Genomic DNA, 17,719 nt, shown 5'->3' on the forward strand with positions numbered 1-17,719 from the left:
CAACTTCCTTTCTGTTTTGTTTCACTTCAATCATTTGTATCCCTTCCTCTGATCAAGGCAAACTGTGCATCTTTACTGTCCGCTATTCAAACCAAGCATATTTCAGTATAACATCCATTCAATTACAATCCAACCAGACTTTATGTAAAATTGCTGATTGTATGCTTTAAAGACGTCTTCTCAGACCAATAGTTTAATTTACCTTCAACAAATTTCATATGGTTATCAACATCTTAGTTCAAACTTGATATCACTTCAAATCCTACTAAAATCATAATTGATATCAATGATAATAAAAGTATAGAAAATCAGAAATAAATAAGACTCACCAGCTTGTAATCATTTGCTGCTAAAACAACTTCTGGAATGCTTTCAACCTTAACTACATTTTCTACACTTCCAACCTAAAGAAAAATACGGAAAATTAATGTCAAAGTCATTACTCAGAATGTCTCAACTTTCTTTTATTCAAATATATCTCCAAGTCCTATGGCAGCACCTAACGATGTTAAATGGTACATGATATGCGCTATACGAATTCTATATTATTATCATTATTAATAAATTTCAGTTATATCTGTCAAATTTATAATATCATGTTAAATGCTGTACACAAATTAAGAATCATAAGAGCACGAGATGTGTTTTAAAAATATTACATGCATGACAGGAGGATAAATACTTGACCAGTTTAGACCATCCTTCAGCATGAACTATGATGACTGAATAATGTGTATTTGACTAATCAATCGTCTATTAAAGCAATTTCCAAAACTTGAAAGAGAAGAAACTTACTCCATCATCTCTTACGTCAGCATCATTTGACAAAACTGGCGATTGCTGCTCTGGATTCTCTTGATTACCGCCCTCGTAGTTCACAGGTAGAAATTTCCAGAGTAGGGTGATGTTGGTGAGGATGATAGGTACCTTGAGTGGGTTCTCTAAGACTAGTTCAATTGTCATTGGTTCTGAAGAAAGACCAGATACAATCAAGCAATGTGGAGGGGTTATAAATAAGCCATATCTCATTTAAGCCTTCTAGAGTACCAAAATTTTCCCGAAGAACAATATTTTAGAATGCACCATAATGTTGATCTACCATTTGTATAGGCTGGTAAAGATCAATAATTTTTTTTTGCTGTATATTTCATGTGTAATCTGCTCTTAAGAAATGTCAACCTTCTTGTATCCTGCAATACAACAATACATACGCTGCTTGTCAATGTCGTCCTGCATGTGACCTTACCTCTAAATGTAATGCATATCTGTCCAGGTGTATAAGGAAATAAATGGTCTTTTTTAGAAGGAACGGGTCAAATACAGTCAAGCTTACTTTATCAGTCTATAAAGGTGATATTTTCTCAAGGAGCACGTACTATAGATGGAAACGTTACAGACAACCACCAAAGACCTCATTCTTGTATCCATTGAAAAGTCTTTAGCTACTGTTATAAGCTCCAAAAATCCTGCCATTTCATTGGTTAAGAGCATATTTGTAAAAGATCCCTTGATTCTGTTATCGATTTCGAAGTGCCATGAAACTGGACCCTGTTCTGTGCTCTGTATGAACTGTGTCCTTACCTCCTACTATACCCAGAGGGCTTGTTGAGTTGTCTGTACCGCTATGAAGCAACTGAGGGTGGTACTGAAACCAAGACGGAGGGGACTTCCGTTTATTTGCTAGCGTGGCAACCGCCTCCTCCATGTTGCACCAGTCCTCCATCTCAGCTCGGTCAAAGATACGACCAAAGGTCACCGATGTGGCTGCTATTCTTGAATCTTATTGTACAACAAAAGAAGACTCATTTTCATTCATCTTTATTGAAGGAAAGCATATCAAATTGTTACATATACCAAAATTCAATAATCCCATAGGGCTGAATGAATAAATATAATGTTTCATATTTTCATACAGGATTTAAGGGGGGGGGGGGTATTATGGTATAAAGTCAGTAATAAATTGAAGAGAAACATGCTAACTTTTTAATTTATGCACATTATCAATGATAAGGAAGAGAAAAAAACTTAGTAATTTTAACAACCTCTGGACAAATACAAAATTCTTCAGCAACTTCGTAAATAATACTTGAAACTTTGCAGGAATCGACACCTTTGTATGTTTCTTAAAGATATATTGCATGATAAAAATGCTGGTGGATGTTTCATAAAGCTGTTCGTAAATTAATAATGACTTCAAGGACAACGGGTGAACCTTTCGCAAATGCTAAATAATCACCAATGAACGTTTAATGGTGAATATCATTTACCACAAGAAAGGATCATTAGCCGTTCTCAAAGTCACTCCTAACTTACGATCAGCTGTATGAAACGGCCCCCGGTTCATCATCGAATGGAATCTATGTGAGAATGCACAAACACATTTAAAATTTAGAACACCTGAAGAGGAGAGGATTCCCTTCCCGCTTCAGAAACGGAAAACTGGGGTGAAGCTCACCTGTGTACTGAGGTCTTATAGGAGAGGCAAGAAGAATCCTTGTGGCTGATTTCTTAATGAATGGAAGAGGAAGCTGAGGTAATGGCATCACACACTGACCATCCTGGGATTGCGTTGTTAACAGTTGCTGTTATGGAAGGACACAACATTCATTACATAACCCCCAAATTGTCAAATATAATTCTACTTCACAAAACCCCAAAAGCCTCATTTGATTTGCTGAAGAGGAACAAAGTAGAAGGGTTGCATATTCACACGATTCCAGTTACACAAATGGAATTTCCATAGGTGATGTAAAGGACAGGAGAATAAACCCTATTATATTCTGCATACTACGAATCTTGCTATAGGATTGGCCAGAAGCCGGTCATGTTATAAATCATCACTCGCAGTGATGGACCTTTTTTGTTTCGCTGATCCTTTTCAGCCCACTGGGTCATAACGCATTATGAATAAGTTTGAGCACGCGCGAATAGCAAAGTTCCTTTGTGAGGTCACAATAAATCTTGTTGGAGCAAGATCTTGGATGTCTGCGCATAGATTACATACACGCTAGCATTAAAACAAGCATAGTCGTCTCATTGGATTTTTTTTTCAAAGGAAACCTTGATTAAAAAAATTCTTATGGAGACGCATTGATACCGGTTTCTTCATTTATAGTGGTTCTCGATGCGGAATATAAAGCAAATAATCACCTCTTGATTTCAGGTGACGAGGCAAACTATCACTTTCTTGGCAAGCTGGACACTCGCTATCTTTCCTCAGCCCGCTCCGGAAAGATAGTTACATCCAGCTTGCCTCGTAAGTGATAGTTTACCCATCACCAACGGTCATTATTTGCTTAATATCAAAGCATCTTACCTTGTAGATACAGAGATATTCTTTGAGGAAAGCAACCTGTTGAACAGCTGGTTGCCTACTATTCTTGGTTAGTAGATGTTTGAATGCTGCAGTAGCATTCTCCAGCTGCTTTAGATTGAAAGATTGTCGTCCAACAGTCAGGTTGATATGGTCCTGTTAATAATTGTTTTGGAAAGTCAATAGTGTACAAATATAAAATTCATTTCGTAGATCACAAACTAAAATGTCAAATCAAATTAAGAATGATAAAAATGTCATTCACATTTCATAAATACAATAATTGCACATAAACAAATCCCATCAACCAGCAAAATATTCTTCCATCATGAGAGTCTGATCTAATTCAAAGAGCATAAACTCGATATTGTACCACATTATTGTCAGTTAAGGACATTGGGACTGTGATATCACTCAAATATAACCATTCATAAGTTAAAGCAACTGATTCAAATATATAGACATTCTAACTGATGACTTGTGCAATTGTATTGTTATTTCTTTGTGCCACCCTTGCTCCATATTTAACTGTTTATTAACTTGCATAATCATCGCATGAAACAGGATATACTTCAGTAACAATTGGGTGCAAGGTAGTAATCATTCATTGCCTGACCTCAACCCAAAGTTTCTGCCATAATTGAATTACAGATCATAATAGCTAACCCTACTGATGCTACATTAGACTACAACACCTAAAGTCACTTTGGCTTTGGTATTGGTTTTTTCATGAATTTTGGAGTGGACAGAACATATCTAGGATTTAGTTTGTGGGGTCTTTTTAATGTTCTTTTCAAGAATTATTATTATTATTTTAGATAACTGTATCTTTATCTAACGACATTCACAGAGGGGTTTATTTCCAGAAAGAATCTTATTGAACAGTGAACTCACCTCAGCTAGTGCCCAACCCTTGCCTTTGTAGACTTGCAGAGCTTGGCAGTATGACCTTAGAGCATGCTTCCTCTGCAGACAAGATAATGTTTAACAAGGTTAATATGAACAATCATCTTTCAGGCAGTATGTGAACAAGCTATATATATATATATACTTTTCACAAGGAATATGGGATTTGAAAACAGAGACAAAACAAACAGCTAAAATAAAAAAATAATATAAAAAAACCCCAATAAAATACAGTATAAAACCTTGTACAGGAATTGTACTGCAAAGCTCACAAACAAAACTCAGCAACATTTTGTGTTCAAAGTCAATGCCTTCTGTCACAGTTAGGTGTTTAAGATGAAACTTGGCGTAAAATAAACTTGTCAAGATTTACGTAGGTTTTGTGGAAAAACTCATGACACCATAATGAACAGGTAAGATGTCATGCAACATGGCTTACAATTTTCCACGCAACTTTAGACAAATTTTGGGACTTGAAGTGTGTAATGTGAATTGATTAGCACATTTGAGGTGATTAGCCTCACCATATCCGAATATGAAAAAAATTGCTGAGTTTTTGTCTCAGCGTACCTGAACAACAATTGGATACCCACCTGGCCTGCTTTACTGTATCTGTGTCCAGCTAAGATCATGTGAAATGCATACTTGCGAACCATGGGACGAGATGAGTTGATGAAACAATGAGCAGCTTGCTCTAGGAAGAGAGCACTTCTCAAATCAGAATCCTAATAAAATAAGGGAAGAAGTGAAAGTGCTTGACAAGTAAACTTTCCATACTTTAAAAAAAGCATAAATTATGACGTCACAAATCCAAAAATTAAAATTCTAATAACTTTCTTAATCTTTAGCAGATTTTCCTCAAACCTTCATCAATATTTATTATTTTTTTTTTCTGCTATTTTCTTCAGGGTGAACTTCCCCCCCAAGTCTTATTATGGTTAACTTTTATTGCAAATTTGTTACTATAACAATCCATATGAAATGGGCCACTGTCATTCAATTAAATTGCCGGAAATATTTAACTTACCTCTCCTGTGAGTCTGATGAATTCAAGAGCTGCCTCAGAAAACATTCTTCTTGCTTTCTGGATCTCAGTTCCCATTAACACAGCTCTCGTTGCTAACTGGGGTTGCCTAAAATAACAAAAGAAGACAAGCATAAAAAGAAAAGGTGAATCATTCATGTTTTCTGAACAAATCATGAAAATATAGCAAGGAATACAGAATGATGAAGTTCAAATCTGGACGCCATGTGTGCAAATAATAAATGAACGAACACGAACTTGATTCCAATTCAACTCGCAGTTTAGTACAATGATTCCATGTTCACTTCATATTTGAGAAAACATTTTGTGATGCATTCATCTATCAACCAAATCAGGCTGGCTTTGTTCTTCAGAGCTGCCAGCTTTCAATATTCACCTTTCTGGGAGAATTTACTGAGGAAGGAGGAAGATTTTTCTCAATTCCACACAACTGAATGAAAGAGATTAATGTATGAATCAGGGAGGTGATGAAAACATGGATTTTTCACTTGAAAAATCATGTCAATATTCAGGGAGTTTCCCTGACAATCAGGGAGACTTGGCAGCCCTGGTTCTTGTTTAGGAGGTAAAATATGTACAACTATACACAAATTTTATTCCATTGAAAATTACTCAGTTTATCACACTAATTTCATGTCTGAATTTCATTTTAAAAATTGGAAAAGAAAAATCATGATGTTCTTGTCTATCAAGAAGCTGCAAATTATTTCAAACAGAGAACCATATCTCATGTTGGCTTTGTTTTATCAAATTTTGAAATACATGCTTAAAGGACAAGTCCAAGTAAAATGAGAAAAACCCAACAAGCATAACACTGAAACTTTCATCAAAATCGGATGTAAAATAGGAAAGTTATGACATTCTACAGTTTCACTTAATTTCACAAAACAGTCATACGCACATCCTGGTCGGTATGCAAATAAGGAGACTGATGACGTCATCCACTCACATTTTCTTTTTTATTTTATTATATGAAATATTCTAATTTTCTCCTCATTGCCAAGTGAAAAAACGATATATTCCTCCCTGAACATGTGGAACTAGTATTATTTAATACAATATGGTTCAGTCAAGTCAGTCTTTATTGTCAAATCTTTAAAAAATGATATATTGTATAACAAAAGAAATAGTGAGGGATATCATCGTCTGTCTCATTTGCATGTCACTGTGTTGTGCATACCACTGATTTGTGAAAAATGAGCGAAACTTTAAAATGTCATAACTTTCTTATTTTACATCTGATTTTGATGAAATTTTCAGTGTTATGCCAGTTTTATTTTTCTCTATTGATTCAAATCAACATTTTTTTGGGTGGACTTCATCTCTAAAGACCTGTAAAATAACTAGAACTTACTTGCATGATGTTAGATAAGTAGTGACTGCATTCTCCATGTAATGACTAGGATAAGACTTCTGTATGTGGCCCAACATGAAAGCAGATATTGCTGCAAATTCCTGTAAAATTCAAAAGAGCCACACCAATCATATGAAAATGCCTTGTTTGTGTGATCTAGCATATATAAATCAGTCAAAATGATTAAGATTCTGCTGAGAAATGGTTGAAACCAGTACTAATGGTGTGGTATTGTATGTTTGTTTGACCAGTGGAAAAAGGGTTTCAAAAAGACCAATCTTCAAAGAAAAAAAAAATGATCTTAAACAGTGCTATAGAAATATCAGTGTATATTTATAAGAGCACTATTTTGATGTCCATCTTTTGTCATTAATTTCCTTTGAAGTGTCTTCAGTGTTCAATTAAGATGGAATGTTTGCCAAATAAATCATGTGAAGTACTACTATCACTATTATTATTGTTGATGTTATTATTAACATTTATCATTTTCTCATCATCATCATCATCACCATCACCATCATCATCATCTTCATCATCATCACCATCATCACCATCATCATCACCATCACCATCACCATCACCACCACCATCATCATCATCATCATCATCATCATCATCATCATCATCATCATCATCATCATCATCATCACCATCACCATCACCATCATCATCTTCATCACCTTCATCTTCATCATCATCATCATCATCATCATCGTCACCGTCATCATGATCATGATCATGATCATGATGATGATCATCATCATTGTTTATATCTTACCAATGATCCTGCATAGTGCATCCAAGCTTGATCATTACCAAAATCCCCTTTAGCTGTATGGTAGGAGGTATAAGCCATCTCATACATCTGAACCATGAAAGCCAGGTCTGCTCGTCGTCTCATCTGAATCTCTGGTGATTCCCTTAGATACCTGAAACAGACAATAACAACATCTTGTGAATACGAAGGGTGCTATAATCATGTGCATCAAACAGGAAAATTGAAATGCAACTTGACATCTACTCGACCTCATCTATATATTTGTGTTTGTTCATGTTAATCCCATTTTCTAGGAAAATGTAACAATGTATAATGACATAACAAATTCATTGATGCCTTCATATCTGATATCAAAATACACTGAAATCAAAACATAAAATGGTACTATGAATGTGTCAATGAAAACTAAAAGGACAACAGGTTCGGGGATCATTTTTGTTTTCACCCTGATTTAAACAACTGGTTTCCTTTAAATTGTGAATTCTTACAAATATGAAAATGTGTAATTTAGCAATTTACAAGATTAATCAAAATAACTTGCAAAGTTGCATTGAGAACGATTTCCTTATACTGAATTATGATAAATTACAACACCTCTTTCCATTCTCATATACATAATTACTTCAACTTTCACATTAATTTCAGTGTGACTTATGGATTTTATTTTGAGAAAAATCAAAGAATGCACTGAAATTACAAATATGCTTACTTTGGTGAGGAGTCTGTAACAGGTGCTGATAAGACCTTCTCATTTTGCTTGTTACCCATGAATAACTTCTTGGTTACATTGAACAATGATCGTTGGATACCTTTCCTTGATGCAAGCTATGGAAAGAAACATAGAGGAATTCAATAATTGATACAGTTACGTAGCTCATTATTTAAATGTGATTCTGGAAGGTATTGAACGTATTGCACCAGAAATACTACATAAATGCTACTAAACAACATTTAAATGTAATGAATATCATTATGAGTCATCAGCTCATAAACAATCCAATAAACACAATATATATACATAACAACAATCAAAATATTATCTGCAGGAGACTAAAAAACACACAAAACCAACAAAGAAAACAAAGCAAAAAACAAATATGTTACAAGGAATTACTACTAGAGTTGGAATAAAACAATATAATATTGACAGGTTCTGCAAAGAAAACAAAGAATATGTTGCCTGCGACAGAACCATATATATCTTTGATGACAACAATATGGTTCTTTCCAGGACAACCTATATATGTTCCGAGCAAGTCAACATCATTGTCAATACCTACATTACCTATGTAAAATTATGCATAATAACAATGTATGTACACATCAGATAACTTGTCAGTCTTGTTGATTCACAGCTATCAGGCATTTATGACATACTGGCTAATCAATTCTGAAGTAAAATACTTTGCACACTGTGTGGTAGATCTTACCTGTTCTGTAAGAGTACGAATCATCCTTTCTACGTAGGGCAGCAGACCCCTCACCACAAATTCATGGATGAATATCCTCAATCTATCGTGATCACTCAACGTTAGATGAGCCCCATGGGTGGTAGAGGAGCCCCCTCCTGTGACCTTCACAGCATTGGCTACCTGACTGGCAGGCTTGGACGGGATAGAGTTACTCCCGTTAGCGTTGCTGGTGATGATAGGATCCGTCCCGATGTCTGTGAGGGGGTCTGACTGGGTTGGTGTCAAGGGGTCTGTCTGGGTGGTTGTCAGGGTGTCTGATGGGGCTTTGACATCTGCTAAAGGATGGGAGATAACCTCATTTGAAGGCGAGGTATCAACTTGGACCATGACAATGTCCTCTGGGGATGGGTCATTAGGACCATCTAAGAAAAACAAAATGAGGGAGAAAAACTTCATCACAGCTCCATGCAACATGGATTAAACAAAGGAAACAGTTATTCTGATTTTTTTTTAATAAGAATTTATGTAATGATTATTTTTTCACATTTACTTTTCATGTGATCTTTGTATCTGAACTTAAGACATCTTTTAACTGGCAGTTTATTGGTTGAATTATTAATTGCATCAAGTTGAATGCAAATTGTGTTATTCAATGATTTATATTTCCTTCAAACCAAATTTCAGGATTTTACCTTTAAAGAAATCTTGTTGAGAAGAGATCAAAACCAAATTGAAGATGTACAAACTAACCTTCTGAACTATTTGGTGTGAGTACCATATTGACATTGTCATTAGAAGTACCCTCTGAGACCTGATCTGGAAACATGGCTGGATCACTGGCTGGTACCGCATCTACTTCAACGGGTTCCTAACAATAATAATAAAACAATTACTCAGTCAACTGTAACGTATCTCCCAAAATTGCAAGATTCTCTTTGACGAAGCTCAAACCTTTTCTAGTTCTGAATATATTAGCCACATTCATGAACAAGACCACAAGTTTTACACGGGTTTTATGATTGCTACCAGTTAGTATTCAGTAAGAAATACAGGGCTTCGTTTAAGGACGGTAGTCATTCACCGACAATTATCAAAGAACGGTGCATCTCAGTCAGATGAAAATTTCATATGATTTCCCAATGCAAATGACTTGTCTATTCAAAATGAAATATTTTCCCATTGGAAACAAATAATTGCTAACACTATTCCCAAAATAATTCATGGATACTCTTCTGGCTTCATTTGAATTTCACAAAATGAATAGTCGAAGGCTTTCTGAGATGCTAATCTTCATGCATTACAATCTTTCAACACATATCACTTTAAATGATAGGAGTATATTGAAATTAGACTCGCAGCCCATAGCATAAAAAAATACTGTAACTGTACTGTTCAATATTAACTTCCATGAAATGTTTGATTTTTGATTGGCTTTTGAGCCCTGTATGGCACATGTAATTATCATTGGATAGCAGAATTAGTGACTTTTATGTTACGGGGCCCTGAACAGTTTTGACTAACCTGTTGGTTGACTTTATTTAGATACTGACTCCACGGATCAGGCATTGAGTTCTGTTCAGCAGTTACCGATGGATCTACAGTAGTCAGTGCTCTAGAATTGATCCTTAGAAGATGACATGCATGACTGCCGTAGGTAGACTTCATGCTCTGATAGATTGCATCAGCTCTAATCAAACAGGAAAAATGAACAATGAAATAAACGTATCTATCAAACCACTTCAACAGGATAAGGGTTTTTTTTTCAGTGTAGAAAGTATCTTTCAAGATTATATTTTCAAATATGTTCTGACTTATGTAAATGCATGTGTGTAAATTGATATTCAATATACAGTGTACCACTTACATTAACACAGCAAATCCATACTGCCTAAATTATAATCGAACTCGTAATTGATGAACCTCACCCCCCCCCCCCCCACCCATTGAGAATTGTGCAGATGCACTATGGATTCTTTTCTGGGAATTGGTTGAAATATGATAGTTTATATATACAGTATAAATCATGCAATATTCAGAAACTATGTTACTACTGCAGCAGTAATCTCTCCCAAAAATCAAACAAATCAAAACTAAACAAGGCTAAACAAAATTAAAAGAATATAAACAAGAACAAGCAAACACTCTTCTTCGTTCTAGTAACTCTACGTGAGACTCACTTCTCCTCTTCTCCTTCTGAGTTATCATGAAGCAGGACATAGTATTTGAAGATATTAGGACAGAGCCACTTAGGATGTGAAGCTGATGATGTGTGTTGAAGATGATGTTGCTCTTGAGATAACTTGACAAACTGATCCATTGGATCTGCATGACCTGTTGATACTACAAGCATACCTGTGGTTTCTCCATTAAGGAAATAATGTCATTTCACATCTACAAATGATTAAAAAGAACATAATATGATTAATTTATTCTTTTTTCTTACATATAACAGATCACCCCCAAGAGATGCTGAAGGAAATGTATTATTTATAGTTGACTACATGTAATGCACTCAAATGCACTTTTAATCCCTTTATCCTCAGTATCGCTTGTTTTCCTTTGATCAAGTCATACTCAGTCGGACCAATCCCAAGAATATCCTCTCTAAAAAGCAACGTGTTAAAAGTAATAAGCAAGAGGCAAAAGAGCATTTTGTTCAGGCGGTAACGGAGAAACCCCCTCAACAAGTCACTCACATTCATGACTGAGAAAGGATACAAGCCACAAAATGTCTGATGAATTCATGGTCACAAGTTGCCATGCTCTGCAAAACACTTTCCCTATATGCTTCATACCATGGAGTGGAGGCTGTGGAAACGAACAAAAACAATTCAAGAAAGGTATGAAACATTTGGAGGAAAGGGATATACATGTACTCTATAAACCTCGGTTTGTATTAATCAATTAATCATATCTCTTACATTACATTACACAAACTTGTTTAAATCTATTCAAACATAATATATACAGTATATATGAAAAGTGGTGCAAAATAACAGGTGGTTCACTTTCAGTTCCACTGTACATTGTAGGGGAACTAAATGAGTATGTGCATTCAAAGAAGGGAATTATGCATTTGCTACGTCAAAATTATATTTAAAAAAAAAGCATTATAATTGAATTCACTCAATATGTTTGAGACAAAATGTGTTTTAACAAACAGATGAAGAGACATGAAAAAATTGTAAGATTTTTAATGTGACAATCAATCCTTTTATCTTTTTATTGTTCATTGGGTCCACTGTAATTTTTTTTGGGGGGGGGGTATTATGTTTTGCTTTATTGGTCCTTTCATTTCAAAATAAACAAACATTCATAATATTTAGAATATACAAAAGACATCCACATATAAAAAAACAAGTCTAACATACAATGAAATAAATAGAAATGAAAGTGAATCACATGGAACAGATCATTGGGCCCACTGTTCCAAGCATGCAAGTGAACCAAGTTCATTTTGGCACAATATTTTAAAAACAATAATGTTCAGAGATGCATGGGTCTTGAAATATTACCAAAGTACCATTTGGTTGCTAGGAAAATGGACTTTAAAAAAAGAAATGATATGATTTCTGTCTTCACTGATTTACCATCTCTCAAGAGAGAATACATCTTCAGCCTTGCTCACACTAGGCGATTCATTGCAATCCGAATTTCCAAGAAATTGTGATAACATTTGATATGGACATTCCAACTAGTAAAATCTTACGGATCAGAGTTCAGAACAGTAGTAGGACTACTGAAAGCAAAATTCAGTCCAGTTCGAGCCTCCCTGAATAAATAAAAACAAATTCAATTCCAAATCGTAATGACGTCATCATCTGCTGCAACTTGAAGCCGATTTGGACTTTACTCCGACCACAGGGGTTGCCGCAAAGTAAAAGTATGATTTCAGTATTCCTAACATCATGCCAAATTGTAAATAAAATGATTTTACTTCTTGGAACTTTTACATTTAATGCAAAATGCAATTTCTTGAAAAATAACTTTGCATCGGATCGCATAGTGTTAGCCTGGCTTACTATACATGCAGTAGATAACTTAAGTCCATAAAGATCAAGAACCTTTACACTTGACTTTACATTGAAATTGAATGAATAAACTCACCACTAATTTGCAGGTCATAGGAACCTACTGTCAAGACGTTTGCTCTCCCTTCGGTAGTAGGGACTTGTGAATTCTGCACAGCATCATAACAGAGTTTGCGATGAATACCAGCTGATGGAGGCTGTGTGTTCATGTCATTCACAATCAATCTTAGGTTATGAATAGAGTGAGGCTGACCAGCTGGGTCTCTAATGTGAGCTGTGAATGAGAAGCAGTAAGGGAATTATGTTTTCATGATAATGCAGCTTTGCCCCATCTCTAGACACAAAATCCACTGTATGGATAGATAAAATCCATTTTTATTACTATTATGTATGAAATTGAATTCAACACTGTTTTTCTGTGGATTTACAATGGTCTTTACATAAAAGGGCTCCAGGCTTGAGGCAAACGAGGGAAGAGGAACAAAACGTGTTAAGAGACCCATGGCTTAACTTAAAACTTGTCTAGATTAAGAATATTCTTTTCTTAAATGGACCACGTATATCATCAGCCTGCCCATGTCCAACTAAAGACAAGATGGGGGTGCCCATGTCTAAGAATCTAGAAAAAAAAAAATCCAACGACACATTCTGGCTAAATTTGTTACTATACCCAATAACCATTATAACTGCCAGACCAAGTGAATATTTATTGTCACAATGCACTACTTTCAGCTTGGTCTAATTTGAACTTTTATCAATTTTACAACTGAAAAATTACTATTAGTATTGGGAATCAAAGGTGGGATTTGAACCCATGCCATTACAACAGTGCAGCTTAGAGATCTGACCCCTACACCTTAAACCACGAGCAATTCATGGCAGGTTGGAGTTTTCTAAAGGTTTTATACCAAACCACACTGTATAATTCTATACCTCAACATCTAATCTATTCTAGGTAGGATTCTTGACAATTTGATTGCTGGGAATATTTGTTAATTTTTACCCACAATCTCCATAAAAATGTAACCCCCCCCCCCCCCTCTGCTTGGCAAGAGACGAGTGTGCTTTCGCATGACTGTCCGAATGAAGCAATATTCCACAACCTGCTCATTGGTGTATAAGCCGAGGCCATGGAGGCTGCCTGGCTGGTGCCAAGTTGGGCCGGTTGCAGGGAATTTGTGGTTCCCTTTGTGTATTCCTTTGGGCACCAGTCCAAAAGCACACTAGCCAAGTGCATTAATCCCCTTGAAGGACAGCGCCAGGCTCCAGCTCAACCTCAGGCCAGGTTAGGCTCCTACATGCTAATCAAAATTTGTGAAAGGAAGTTCACCCTGAAAAAAAATATCAGTGAAGGTTCGAGGAAAATCCATCAAAGATCAAGAAAAGTAATATTAGAATTTTGAGTTTTTGATATGTGATGTCATAAGCGAGCAACTGCCCCAATGTTATAATATAAATATGCATCTTAGTTCTTATATCTAGATCTACACTAAATTGTCAATTTTCTTAAGTTTTTAATGTTTTGTGACTTCTTTTTCTTTCAGCAGCAGGTGTGAAATAATTTCCCTATTGATATAGATTTAAGGAATAATAAAAACAATTTTTAATCTTTTTTAGAAAATGAAATTTCATTGATTTTCAGTTTTAGTTTTACCAATTTTTTAGATCTAGATCTAGACCTCTACTAGACTATATCTATATCATGATCATAATTTAGATCTAGGGTCTGAATCTGAATGGTTGGGTCAGTAAAATGTCTTTGACGAACACATCGACACCAACTTGTTGAGAATAGCGCACTGTTTGGAACAACTTTTTTCTATGGCTGTTTGCATAGACTCACTTAGGTCCAACCTTTTTAGGCCTAACTTCAGTAGAGGCGCTGGTCCAAAAATTGGGACTGGGGTTTCCAGTATCTGCAGCTGATGAATCTGTGTACATCCTGACAGACATAATGCCTTAAGTGAAGTTAAGTCTTCTGGTTATGAAAAAGAAGCTCTTGCTTTTAGGACAGATCCTGAACGTTGCCCCTGATAGAACAGAATGAAGGCTATTTCTTCATAGCATCTGTGCCAAACACCCCTTCAGTTCAACAATGGTGCCTTGTTCTCAGGATGCTTAATCTTCCTCCGTTAGATGAGCTTTTGGTAAAAACCTCCAACCTAAAGCCTTTGGTAACACATGGTGGTGTTAGCAGTGACTAGAACATCAGAGTCCAGGCAAAGTGAGGCTCTCTCTGTAAGAAAAGTTCACTCTCATTATGAACCAGAAGACCAAAGCCTAAGGCTACTGACTTGTATCCTGGACATATAGCTAATCCCACCCTGAGACCAGCTATCACCATCAGAGCCTAGATCTCATGCAAAGTTTAGGCCAGACTTGTCAGAATTAGAAAGGGTTCTGATGACATCTGTCAACCATGTTCCTAAATAGAGAAGATGTTGAACACTGTCTCATCCTGTCCGGCCACTGCACCTGTGCCCCGTGACCTCATCAATCGCATTAAGGACAACGACAATACCGCACAATTTGCAGGTTTATTTGAGGCAGACCCCCAGTCCTTTCTAGAATGTATCATCCTCTTTCTTCCCCCTGTACGCATCAGCAGTGCCAGTAAAACCTAGCTCCACACTCTTATTTTATACTTCATTCGCAATCTTCACACAACTCACCAAAACCTTCTCAGCAACCTAACTCTAGCAACCCATAGGAAGCGTCTTCAGTCATTTTTTTTTACTGTTATCAGCGATCTCCGACATTAACGGAGGAAGGAAACAAGAGATTGTCCCGGAAAAAAAAAAGGATATCCTCAAAAACCAAGACAAATCATGTCTTGATAAATTGAGATTGTCCTTGTTTATTATGGGGACAGTTTTTTTTTTCACTTACCCCTGTGGGACACAGATGGCAATTACGGGGATTGAGAGTGCTAAAAATAGATTCAGTGACCTCAATAACCCCTAGATCACTGTCTATTTTTCACGACTTGCCATCTTCCAAGTTCCAATAATCTTGTTATGAAACCTAATGAGTTTACATTGACTAGCGCACTCAATTGATGTCAGCACTTGACAGGTGAATGAAATTTTCCTAGATTTCTTGTGTGGAGAAATCTCTGAAAACTAAGACAAGAGAAGAGTGAGACAGTCCCTGAAAACTGGGACGATCCCAATTTTCTGACCAGCGCCTCTACTGAACAGAACTTAAGCAGTTGGACTCTGTCATGATGTCACAAAATGACAAATCAAAATATCAATTATCAGTAGAGGCGCACGGCCAATATTGGAGACTGTCTCCAATGTGGGAGATTATCTCCAATATCAGAGACTTTTGTAAAGAATTTGGGTATCCAATTTCAGAGACAGTCTCCAGTTTTGGAGACCTATTTCTTTGTTTGCATTTGCTGCAAAAGGATTACCTTGGCGGCAAATAAAAATGTGATAAGCAGATTCCTCGTGAAAATTACCCCTTTTCACCGTCTACTTTAAAAATTCACCGTCTACTTTTGTTTTGATAAGGATTTTTGTTGTCAATCACACACAAAACAAATGGGCTTCTGACCTCAGTGAAACAAAATTTTGGGTGGAAAAAATCATGCTTTTGTTGGTGTTGTTTCTTTTGTCCTTTTGCAAAGCAAGTCTCCAATGTGAATGTGGGAGATTGTCTCCCCTATTGGAGAGAGAGTCTCCCATATTGGCCGTGCGCCTCTACTGATTATCATAATTCTAACTTTGGATTTTCCTAAAACCTTCACCGATATTTCATTTATACAAATTTTTGTCAGGGACAGGGTGATTTTCACAATGTTAATCATATTCATAATTCATTTCACTTTTTTGTTTTTTTCAATTTAGGCCTAGATCTAATTCATCATGAACAGGAGGAATACCTTCTGAAGTTAGTCTGCAAAATGGCCTGACCATTTCCACAAAAGATAAATTGTTCTTTTGTGCAAGAACTTCTGCATCATGACTGCATGCAACTGCCACAGTTGGTCCAAAAGTGTTCTGAATAAACTCCCTGGCACTTTGCGAGCACTGCGCCATTCTCATTGAATCCGGCGTCTGATCCCGAGACAAACACAAAACTCAAACTACACTGCACAGCTTCTTCTTGTCCTCCTTGCTTTGAAAGTCAACATATAAATTATGATAATCACCACATGTTATCACATATCCGTCTGATATCATCAAGCCTAGCAATCTCAGCTCTCCCAGAGCCAGTATTTTCCCCTTTCCCTTTTTTTGCACAAGTTCAGGCTCAGCTATGCCTATGATCATCCGATGAAACAGGCAGTCGCCATTATTTTGCACTAGCATACGCCACACTTCGCTACGCCAACGGGTGAGGATAGGAAACACCACATAAAAGAATGTAAAATAGGGAACCAGCGAAAAAAAAGTTAGAAACGAACGAGATGGCGCTTTTGAGTTTTGTTTCAAGTTCCGTTACAGTCACTGAGATTCTAATGCCACTGATTGCCCATTGCCTAATTAAAATTAGACAGATATTCATTCGTATATTATTGATGAGATGTTGATACACTAAATACATGTATGTTTATGTTTATGACGAGGTCTGGGGTCAAATTTTGAAGAAAACATGGACCAATGGGAACCAATTAGCAGATATCATCGCTCCAATTAAGGGGGGCGGGGCAGATTAGTCCACTGTTTTCGGCTGCTCAAGATCTTGGTTGGGGTATTTCGAAGTCCTAAAGACTTGAACATGATGATAACGTTTTCTCTATTTCATCCTCCCTTAATTTTATGTTAGTTTTTTTTTGTTTTTTGCCCCTCATCCCCTGTCCATTGCGGTGATAAGGCTAGGGTTGCAATATTCCAGCTATATAGGGTTGAAGTTTGTCATCCATAGTGTTT

At 36.3% G+C, this 17,719-nt stretch overlaps 1 protein-coding gene across 1 annotated transcript in view; it reads right to left on the bottom strand.

Moving 5' to 3' along the window:
* The window catches only part of LOC129280039 (trafficking protein particle complex subunit 8-like), a 29,894-nt gene extending 12,716 nt beyond the window's left edge, over positions 1-17,178 (bottom strand). The window contains exons 1-18 of the mRNA XM_064115706.1: positions 16,729-17,178; positions 12,916-13,113; positions 11,527-11,616; positions 10,986-11,160; positions 10,330-10,495; positions 9,559-9,676; positions 8,827-9,230; positions 8,106-8,221; positions 7,397-7,547; positions 6,619-6,719; positions 5,247-5,352; positions 4,813-4,944; positions 4,208-4,279; positions 3,317-3,469; positions 2,456-2,582; positions 1,582-1,779; positions 796-968; positions 330-404 (exon numbers count right to left, since the gene is read on the bottom strand). Of these exons, the coding sequence (XP_063971776.1) occupies positions 330-404; positions 796-968; positions 1,582-1,779; positions 2,456-2,582; positions 3,317-3,469; positions 4,208-4,279; positions 4,813-4,944; positions 5,247-5,352; positions 6,619-6,719; positions 7,397-7,547; positions 8,106-8,221; positions 8,827-9,230; positions 9,559-9,676; positions 10,330-10,495; positions 10,986-11,160; positions 11,527-11,616; positions 12,916-13,113; positions 16,729-16,891 (2,718 nt within the window). The 5' untranslated portion in view covers positions 16,892-17,178. The remainder of the gene's footprint in view (positions 1-329; positions 405-795; positions 969-1,581; positions 1,780-2,455; positions 2,583-3,316; positions 3,470-4,207; positions 4,280-4,812; positions 4,945-5,246; positions 5,353-6,618; positions 6,720-7,396; positions 7,548-8,105; positions 8,222-8,826; positions 9,231-9,558; positions 9,677-10,329; positions 10,496-10,985; positions 11,161-11,526; positions 11,617-12,915; positions 13,114-16,728) is intronic.
* Positions 17,179-17,719: the final 541 nt, after the last annotated feature.

This window comes from Lytechinus pictus, chromosome 2, assembly GCF_037042905.1.
Source record: "Lytechinus pictus isolate F3 Inbred chromosome 2, Lp3.0, whole genome shotgun sequence".
NCBI lineage: Eukaryota > Metazoa > Echinodermata > Echinoidea > Temnopleuroida > Toxopneustidae > Lytechinus > Lytechinus pictus.